General features: G+C 39.6%; 1 protein-coding gene across 1 annotated transcript; it reads right to left on the reverse strand.

Annotated features, from left to right (window-relative positions):
- Positions 1-1,970: 1,970 nt before the first annotated feature.
- LOC133531973 (titin-like) lies at positions 1,971-8,926 on the reverse strand. Its single transcript, XM_061870432.1, has 4 exons — positions 8,371-8,926; positions 7,162-8,206; positions 3,896-6,789; positions 1,971-3,536 (listed from the first exon to the last, which is right to left on the reverse strand). Exons 2-4 carry the CDS (start codon positions 8,200-8,202, stop codon positions 3,425-3,427), a joined length of 4,047 nt encoding a protein of 1,348 aa, XP_061726416.1. The 5' UTR covers positions 8,203-8,206; positions 8,371-8,926; the 3' UTR covers positions 1,971-3,424.
- Between the last annotated feature and the right edge of the window lie 2,014 nt (positions 8,927-10,940).

Genomic DNA, 10,940 nt, shown 5'->3' on the forward strand with positions numbered 1-10,940 from the left:
AACGCGTAACTAAAATTGCATGAATTGTGTTGTTGCGATTTGCGATACTTGCGATAGTGACCTACTTATATGAATTGTTAGTTTGGTTTCAGGAAGTTTAACAAGTTATAATAAAAACCGGCTAAGATGTCGGGCCACGCTCAATGTAGGGTCCCGTATTTGCCTACTAAATCACTATTGCAAGTGTCGCAACAATAAAAAAAATGCAATGTTAGTTACGCGTTAACGGATTAACGGTGCCCAGATTTGGAAAACGGTATAAAGGACTTGCGCCAATGGCTTCCATGGCGCTTAAGACCATTGTCAGTTCAAAGTCAAAGTCAATATATTCTATATTCAAATAGGCCTAGCAACAAGCACTTTTAAATCGATACTTTCGTTCGTTCACTGCGATAACGACACAACCAAGTATTTTTCAGTTTTACATTTTCTAAGCTTTACAGTCTACAGCAAATAGATAGCCACTAGTTAATGAAAGTATTATTGTTTTTCTATTTCGTTAATTGTTTTTGTATAATAAATGTGTACATGACTTACCTTCTTACTCACACGTTTTACGTAGTTGTGTTGTTACCCTCACAGATTTATTTTGTCTTTCCTAAACCTAAACCAATTTCCACAATTCTTTACATCCAAAAATTACGTTAGGACCGCCGGTTTTATGCGTTGTAAGACTTGTAAGTCACAACCAGAATTACGACTCCATTAACGACATAAGTACGTTCTGATTCGCACCAGTAATGTCGCGATGCAATACTGCTGCAGTAATGATGTTGCAGTCTAAATCCAAACGTAAACTTTATTTTCAACTTTCGGTTATAGAAGTAACTCTTCATTTGTTTTTGTACGCTATAAAAAAGATCGTAAATAAAACAACAATCCATCGAATATTTTTTCTGAAGTTTATAAACCACACCAAATATCCACACAGTGATCATCTACCGGTATTTTAAGTCAAACTGAATGTACATCTGCCGTGGAATAGTTGGTACGCGCGAAGAGAGCGTTTCCCTGTACTACGATTGTAAAAAGAGATTTTTACGGTCTTCGGGGTGAGGGGGTGGAGGTTGCGGTCGTATGTTCTTATTTGTGCCGGAACGTGACCGCAGCTTTGCATTTTACTTGAAAGGGTTAGAATTTAATAATGAGAAATTTAATTACTCACGATAAGTATTATGTTCTTATTTTAAAGGAGTAGTTAAGAATTTGATTTATTTGCTAGTTAGAAACGATTTTTTTGGTTTGTCGCCATTATGTCGTTTCGTAGTCAACTAGGAACTCTTATAGTTTTGCCATGTCCGTCTGTGGCGTCTGTCTGTACGTCCAAACAAACAAACATTTATGAGTTATTGCAAAAAGTCTTCTCTTCTTAGTAATAAGGCGCACAAAGCGCTGGGAAGGTACTCCGTTTTAATGTACATGATACTTACTAATAGCCCCAGTTTAGCCTGTTCTGACAGAATGGTAACTACGGAACCCTACACAGCATGGGAGGAGTAGGTAGAACTAAACTTCGTGCAAGATTAAATAAAAACTTAAAAACGTCATGACCTTTTGTTTAGAACATATTTCCATTTTTGTGACGTCGTCGGAGTGTGGATAGATAAGGGATAAGTATATGAATTTAAAGTTTACATGACCGAACTATACTCTCAAATGACTATGGGCAGAGGGAAGTACAGTCGCCATCAGACATATCGAAGCGGCCAAGGTCCTCAAAAATATCTAAAGACGCACTCTAACGCCTTGACAATAGAGACGTGTTCAGATATTTGTGAGCACCTTGTCCACTCCGATATATCTGATAGTGACTATACTTCTATAAATAAGTTTAGTCTGTCTACGCTAAGTGTGCACCGATTTGGCAGTAATAATGATATATTTGACTTAGGACTTTACGTGAAAACTTAGCATGGACTTTACTTAACTATGTAAGTAATTAATTAAATTAATAAATTAAAAGATATCCAACTTGTTTATTTTTTATTAAACGAAACTCAACAATAACTTCACAAATAACGTAATCAAGTAAAGGACGATATGTTGTTACTATTTAATGGACCATGCACCTTATACCTAAACCAAAAGGGATATTAAATACACATCTTGAGTTCGTGATCTATAAATTAAATAATATTATAATAGATAATTAAGTTAGTACGGGTACAAAAGTGCTTAGCCATTTTTCTCATAAAATAAAAATGGAAAGTCACTAGTATACAACCTACGCCATCTACAAATGAGGAAAGAAAAGTAAAACTTACCAGAGCTCACTTCCGTGCCCCCATATCCATTATTTAAGTCTAAAGTGTCGTTTCTGCGAAAGAATCATGGAATTCACTTTAAAATCTATATTCAAAGATTTAACCCGGCATTAGTGTCTGAAACGAGAACGGCTTTTGTAATTCCAAACGAGATATTCCTTAAACCTATCTCAGGTAATTTAACAAGTTGTTTTCTAGATTAATCATGTGTAATTGAAAAAGAAGAATGTAGCACTAAATTCTAACGATCAATTAAATATCACATTGATACGTTTGATTGGCTTAATATTTTAACAGATCCAAGATTCATCCAGAAACGACATTTTAATGTAAAATCGTATAAAAACCTACTTAATCAATCGAAATAAATTAGTTGAAAATGAAGCTGAAATGCATTCGTAGTTACAATAAGGTAAATAAGTTAGCTAACTAGCGAGAGGCTAGTCTACGTTAGCGAGGATACGTATCACATTGCGTACAGCACAGATTAGAGAAACTATAACAACACTTCCCACTATCGATCCTGCTCGCACTTATGTCGAGTGCTATCCAAATGTCAGCTAGGAAAAGGACAGCACTACTCAACACTGAAGTCTTAACGAATTTAAGTACATAAAATAAATAGACTAACTCGATTTTAAGTAAATAGACTAGATAGTCGCACAGTACAAGATCTAGTTCTTCTCTGTTATTCATTTAATTTATCTTTCTAAATAATTCGGAGAGAATATTAATTATTTTATACAAAAAGCCGTAATAATCCACCTATATCACGATAATTGGAAGCGATAATAGAAAATACGAAACCTGTACATGTAACGATTAATTAAACATGGCAAGCACGCGTTACGTATATATTGAAACCGTATCATTATTGTGAAAGAAGAGAAAATTAATAGCGAGTTATAGATAAAAAGTCTAACAGAGGCTACCTTAAATCTAAATTTACACCATCGGTCGTTTCGATTTGTACATCTTACATGAATTAAACTACAGCACATGGCAGATTTCGTAACCTAAGCGTACGAATCTACTCAACCAATTTGAATGCATTGCTTTCGCAACGCAGCAAATGTTTTATTTTCAAGTATTTACGAAATGTGCCACGTGGTCGCAAATATGTTCATATGTTACAGTAAATTAACTTAAGATTATGGCGCCTATTCCTCGGTGCCCGTGATCCACTGCAGGTATTTGAAGGAGCGTGACTGCAATGGGCTGGCGCGGGAGTCCAGGCCGTAGGTGCGTGGGTGGTGGTAGTTCGACTGCTCTCTGTAACATACAAATAGATAAAATAAATGTTTTGATCCGTAATAAGGGTAGATCCTTGTACTCCTGGAACGAGCCACAAAATCCTGACATTTGTGCGTGTCGCGTGAGCAATAACAAAATGAAGGTCAAAACAAGGGGCTTTGTGCGACAATGGTTTGTAGGAAATCGAGAAACAGAAACGTCAGATTGGAATGTATAAATTGTTTATAACAGAAAACAAATATTTAATTATGAGTTTTGGAAAAAACCAGAAATACGAAAATAATGTAAATTTGTTTCCAAGAATTGGTCGTCTCAATTCCATTCCAGATAAGTAATCAGTTTTCATTAAATTAAATAAAGGAAAAAGATTTTCATACCTTGGTTCAGCTGAGGCACGTGCATGGTAAGCAGGCACATTAGGGTTATGGTAACCCTTCGAGTGGGGAGCGTTGGCCGGCGTCAGGGTCTGCCCCTGCACGGGTTGGTGCTCCGACAGGATCGGCCCGCTGTAGCTGTTCGGGTTGAAGCGGTCCACCGACACGCCGCGTGGCCTCTCCGGCGCGGGCGCCTCCGCACTCTTCACGTAAGAACTCATTGGTCGGTTTCTACCCAAAGTATTGCTCTTTGCCCATTCCTGAGATTCAGACACCAATTCCGATTCGAAACTCCTCTCGCGCCACGACTGCGGCCGAAGAGTCTGGCTCCAGGATGGGGTAGAGGTATATTTCACGTTCGGGGTAGCGGGCTTGGCGTAGTTAGGCTCAGATTCCCACGGCGGATTCACGGACGTTTGTTGCGTCTGGTATTGACTCTGAGACGTCTTTTCTGTAAATTCTCTGAGCTCTTTGCGCCACTGCGGCTCCGCCGGCTCGGCCGCTTGCTCATTGTTATCATAATAATACTGTGGCGACGGGTCGGGTTGAGCTTGGAATTTACTCTCGCCGGGTACGTAGTTAGATTCTGGAACGGTGATGTAACGTCTTTCATATTCGCTATAATAAGTTTTGCGACCAGGCTGTGGAGGAGGTTCTGTAATATTTACGTTTTTAACGAACGATTGGTTTGGCGCCGGTGGTACATAGGCTTTGGGAGGAGGTTTGGAGAACTTAGTCTTAGGCGGTGTTGGTGTCCATCCCGGATGAGTGTTGGGGCTAAATGTGCTTGTTGCGGGTGGTGGTTGAGCCGCGTCTGCTCTCGGCTGATAGAAGCTCGCTGAAGCAGGAGCTACGTAATTGGGGTCCTGTTCCCATGGAGGAGGGACGTAGGAAGAAGAATACTGCTGTGAAGATTTCTGGTGGCTTTGTTTATCGTAGGATGAGTAAGATTGATTAGATTGGACGTTAATTGATGGGACGGTGTCAACGGAGCTCAGGTTGTTGTTTCCCCAGCTTGAAGGCTGGGGGGTGTAAGACGGATAACTGTTCTGCTGGTAGGTGTTTGACACTTTAGAGTAGTCTTGTGTACTTTGAGTGTATGAGGGCTGGTATTGTGGCTGAGGCTGGGGCTGGGGCTGGGGCTGGGGCTGAGGTTGCTGCTGGTTCCACAGTTGGCTGGCGGGAGGGGCAGTGGTTGGCGTCACATTATTATAGAGAACATTCTCACTTCTGTTCTGCTGGTACCACTGGGAATTGGAGATTGTACTCGGCTTAACATTGCTGACATTAACAACTTCCGATTGGGGTTCTTGAGCCCACCTTTGCTGTTCATAAGATTGATTGTTAGATTGATTGCTATACTGACTGCTGTAGTTATTTTGATATACTTCTGAACCTGGCATCTGGCGTTCTGTACTTAGCCTTTCTAATAACAGGCTGTGTCGTCTCTCTGTCTTTGGTGGTTCAGGAGTGTAGGCAGGTTGGTAGGGTCTCGATGGAGAAATAGAAACTCTCTCACGATTGGGCGCAAAGTAGGTTTTCATTGTAGGAGGCCCGGACTGAGTTATTTGTTCATAGGCTTTGTCTAATGTCTTGGTTGTACGGTTGACAGTGACAATATTTTCAACTCTGTTATATTCTGTTTGGGTACCAAATGAGCCCGCGGGCCCTGTAGTGTTTCTGATAATTTCGGTATTTTCTGTGTGAGTTCTTGATACTGTTTGAGCCTCACCTATTGGTTTAATTTCGATATCTTCCACCTTTTCAAGCGGGATCGATGGTTCTCTTAATGGCACCTTTGGTTCTGGTTGTGGTGCTACCGGTGCTGGTTCCTCAGGTTTTTGTTCCTTAGGTTCTGGCTTTTCTTCTTTTGGCTCCGGTTTCGGCTCTGGTTTTGGCTCAGGTTTAGGTTCTTCTTTTTCAACTGGAGTTGATTTTGGTGCCTCTTCGGGCTCTGATTCTATTTCTTCTTCTGTATATTCAGATTCTTCATCTTCTTCCTTTGATTTAGATTCCGGTACCGGCTCGGGCTGTGGTTCCGGTTTTTTAGCATCAGCTTTTACTTCTTCCTCGGCTTCTTCATATTCTTCCTCTTCTTCTACTTCCTCTGCTTCCTCAGTTTTCTTTGTAACTTCCATTTGTTTATTTTCGATGGGTTCAGGCTTTTTGACAACAACTACTTCTTCTTCATCCTCCTCTTCCTCTTCGTCCTCTTCTTGTTCTTCCTGTTTAGGTTCAGGTTTTGCCTCAGGGGCCGGAACAGGTTTCTTTACGACAGCAACTTCTTCTTCTGCTACTTCTTCTTCCTCTCTTTTGGCCTCTGCTTGTTTGACTTCAACTTTCGCAGCCGTTTTCACAACCACTTTAGTCTCTTTGACGGGTTCAATAACTTCTTCCTCCTCCTCCTCTTCTTCTTCTTCCTCCTCCTCCTGATCATTGGATTGTACTTCTACCACTTTTTTAGATGTCGTAGTTACTGTACTTTCTGTTTTATTTACAGTTACTTCCTTGTGACCATTTTCTTTAACTACAACCTGTCGTGGCTCTTCTATTTCTTCTTCCGCTTCTTCTTCTGCTTCTTCTTCAACCTCTTCCTCAGAGAGTTCTTCTTTAGGAATAATTTTAGTTTCAGTTTTTGTTTTAATGGATGTCTTGCCATCAGTAGTAGTTTTGGTAATTGTTTTGGTTGTTTCCTCTACTGAACCATCTGGTAAACTTTTTTTCATAACTTCAACTCTTGTTTCGACTTTTGTGCCAGATTTTTTGGCCGGCAACTTAACAACCAACTCTGCCTCGGCGTCGCCGTTTTGATTTCCATTTTGGTCTTCTACATTTGTTGCCGACTCTTCAACTTTCCTTTCCTTTTTAACTTGCTTTTTGACCACTTTCACTTGTTTCTGAAACATAAAAATAGTTATTGAGAATACTTCTACAAAAAAATATTTTTATTTAACAATCAAAATATTAAGATTTATTTTAGTTTTATTTTTTGTTAGATGGCATATAAATCGTATGATAATTACAAGTAGTAATGTATACTATTGTGCCATAATTACTTACATTTAATGACATGTTTATTTAAAAAAAAAATATTTACGGAAAGTAAACAACTTGAACTCACTATGTTATTTAACGGAAAATTCAATTTAAACGACATTTTGTTAAGATTTCTACAAATCTTTAACATTGTACACCAAATACGCATAGCAGATAAGATAAACACATAAATATATATAAATGTAATATGTATACAGTAATTTTACATCAACCTGATCGTCACTGATGTCCGACAGATCTGCAACAGGTTTAGTTTCAAAAGGATCGTGTAATGTTATAGTCGTATCATTATCGGGTACTTCCACTATAACAGTCGATTTGTTGTTATCATCCATATCAACAGTGATATATTTTTGTGTTTTTGTTGGGAAAGTATCCTCACTTTGTAATGTTAACGGACTTCTTTCTTTTATATTGTTATCAAATGAAATCGGTTCAATACTTAATTCGGTTGTATTGCTAACTTCAATATTCGATTGACAAACTGCATCATTATTATTTGAGGGTATTTGTTTGTCTATAGGATAGCTATAAGTTACATTATCATTTGAATCCAGTAAACTTTCTCTAGGTTCAGTTCTCACTTCTTTTATTTGGTCTTTTGATTGCACGGTTTGTTGAGTGTAAAAAGGTAGCGAAAAGTCTTTGTTTTCCTCAGTCCGATGAGTCTCATTTGGTATTGTTGGTGTTGTAGTTAAATATTCCGCCTCAAAACACATTTCTGGCAATGCTGGCGCCGTATATCCATCGCTGCCGTAGCTTGTTCTCGCTGTGCTATTATTTGGCGAATAACCATATTCAAACATCGATACTGGTCTATTGTTGTATGTGTTTGTTTGGGAAAGCTGCGGCGCAGTTTTGTTTATGTTATTCTGAACTTGCGCGATGTGCGGTTGAGGTGTAGTTTGAGGGTTCATGAACTGCGGCGCCTGTGGCACTTTCTGAGATTCACGGCTCGGGTTACTTCTCGACCTCAGTAACGACTTAGGGTTGGCCGGCAATGTAAAACCGGCTGGCAAGACTTGAACCGGCAAGCAGCTGTAGTTAGGTACTGGCACTGGAGTGGATGGAGTCGGCGGCGACTGAATCGGATTCACCGGCACTTCAGGAACACCCTGGTTCATGGCGTTCCTCATCAACCTCTGCGCCATACGCTCGGATTTGATTTGCGAGAGGTCCAGCCCTCCCGGGAGGTAAGAGAACGGCTTCTTCTCCCGGCTCATCGCACCGTGCAACGCCGACGGTGGATTCATATCGCTGAAATAAGTTTTCCCAAATTACAATCGAATTTATGTTTATTGAACAGTTTATGGCCAGTATAAATATTCCAGTAAAAATGCCCGCAGCATCGAACGGACGTATACAATGGCATCGATTTGGCAATTTGACAAAACAGTAGAAAATAGATATGAGTTACTCACGAGGTCCGATGCTAACCGCACGATATTATATTTACTTCCTGTGTGCAGGGGGCGGGCGTTTTCCCCGCGGCTCACGTGTGACACTGTGGCACTAGTATCGCTTTTCACATGGTGGGTTTATGTGACAGGTCGCGTATATTCGAGGCGGAACAGGGAACATGCAGATATGAATGCGGCGAGCGGTTAATTTTAGCGCGGAGTTGTAAACGGGCCGGTACGTTTGAATCCGGGAGGCGCGAGGCGGCGCGTGCGCCGATGGCCGCCTACTGCCGTCTGTGCGGACCCGCCATGTATTTTGGTCGCGGCCCCAATATTAACGGACGCCTCGTCTACAATTTGTCTTGAGCGAATCGTCACAACAACGGCCGATACTTCCGATTTCACTATTACTGTTTATGCATTTTTGCGGCTCCATTCATTCCTGTGCCATCTGTCACCTTATCAACACGTTCGACTCGGTTCGACCACAATAAAAGTGAAAACGTACTGTGCCTTACGCGCGAGTTATTTTCGTGCGCATTCAGTCTTTAGAAGGTCGGTCGTTTTAGATGCGACTTAAACAGCTGCTCGTTTTTGGATTTAATTAATTGCCATCACTGAGCAAAGAAGCTTTCAATTTATCTTGACTAAAATATTAACCTGTTGATAATCATCGTAGCGGCTTAAGCTTGTCAAGGTCGTCGAACAAGGCGTGAAACTTTCGTAGATGCAAGACTTAAAGAGAATTTTTAACGTTGAAATATAGACTCGTCAGGTTCATCCACCTTTTTGGACGGAGATTGCTGTTGATTCGCACTAATAGTGGAGCGAATTCTTTATTTAAAAGCGAGTAAGATTTAGTGCGAACAGCGGCGAGGCTCGGCGCTCTGTTACTCTTGGCTCTCCACCAAACATCTGATTCGATGTTTCCTAGATTCATTGCACATTTAATGTTTGCATTAAAGGCTATTGAGTCTGCACGAGTATCATGTTGCGATTAAATAGTCGTTCACGATAATAAACTGTGTAATTTTTAAATAAACGGTGGTGTGAAGATTCATTAAAAAGTTTTGTGCGGTTAATAAAGTAAACAATTTGCTGCTGTGAATCCTTGCTATTAAAAATAATTACTAACGAATATTTATTCTGTTGGACACAGAATAAATACTCGTTGATAGGTAAATATTTTGAATAATTTATTCAGTTTTTTATTGGTATTTATTGCAATAACTCGAGGTAAACATGCATAAAAACTGCGTTATTTTATTACAAAAAAAAATGCAGGAAGGGCATTGGTTTGTGGTAAATAATAGGAAACTTTTGGAGTCAAAGTATTTTAAATAAATAGTATTGTATTTTATTTCATTTTAATATTTATGCTAATAAATCTTTGGGGCAAAATGGTAACGCAGTGGTAATAATAACAGAGTAGTTAATTCTATTAATTTTGAAAATAAGTGTAATTTTCTCATAAGTTACCTGAATTTTTTGCAATAAAAATTGATTTTCAATTTGAAGCGGGACAAAACTTTTTAAGCATCATAATAGTACATTACGATACAAGTGCGAAAAATAGGAAATTCGAAACGAGTGGCGATAAATTAAAACACGACCGAAGGGAGTGTTTTAAATCGACAAGAGATGCGAATTACCTATTCGCACATGCATTACTAATTTTCACTCAGATCCACAGCTTCAGGTCAGGACGGATACATATCGGATGTAGATACTTATTATAAACAACGGTAAGAACGCTTATAAGTGTTTTGTCACAAGTACGGATTTATATTTGATAGCTTGTACCAATGGTAATGTTATTTTCGAATAGAGTACGTGCAATGTTTGCCAGTCTAAAGGTCACGCTGCAATGGTCGAACACTTTAACTCGCTCGCACCAGCGCAACCGCGTAAAGAAAGTGCATACTTTAACCGCAAACTTTTTAGGCAAAGTTCATGTATCCCCATCTCTATCGCTCTTACATTAATCGAGTGACAGGGATGTAAACAAATTTCGAAAGCCGAACCCTCGACAGGTAGTAGGTCATCGGGCGTGGGCCGGGACTTGCTGAAGTCTTTAATAATTTATAAGAACTCTCAGAAGGGCCTACAAAGAGCGGATTAGTCGCCCTTTTGATTTCGTCCTTTGGCTATGGTGGAAATTAAGAACAGTTTAGCATTTAAGATATTTTTGACGCTTTCAAGTTGTTTATTTCCTTCTGACATCCTGGAGTTTAGTTTATAATGATCAATATTAAGGATTCAATAAACACTTATACAAAAAATAAATCCACATACACATGACGTGTGTCAGAGTCAGAACCCCTAGTGCACATTTATTCGATAGCGTAACGTGACATACGTGTTTGCGTTAAGTCTCATTTTCTACGGGATTTAAAAACAGCGCGCCAAGCGGGACGTTTTGGAAACTCAAAATCCCATACAAAATAAGACTTAACGCAAACGTGTACGGCACGTCACGCTATCGAATAAATTTACACTAGGGGTAGCACAGATAGCTCGTGTGTGCTTCATGTGGATAGGTATTTTTGTGTTAAATGGTGCTCTGACTGAAACATGACAAATTGTGTGTT

This window comes from Cydia pomonella, chromosome 2 (genome assembly GCF_033807575.1).
Source record: "Cydia pomonella isolate Wapato2018A chromosome 2, ilCydPomo1, whole genome shotgun sequence".
NCBI lineage: Eukaryota > Metazoa > Arthropoda > Insecta > Lepidoptera > Tortricidae > Cydia > Cydia pomonella.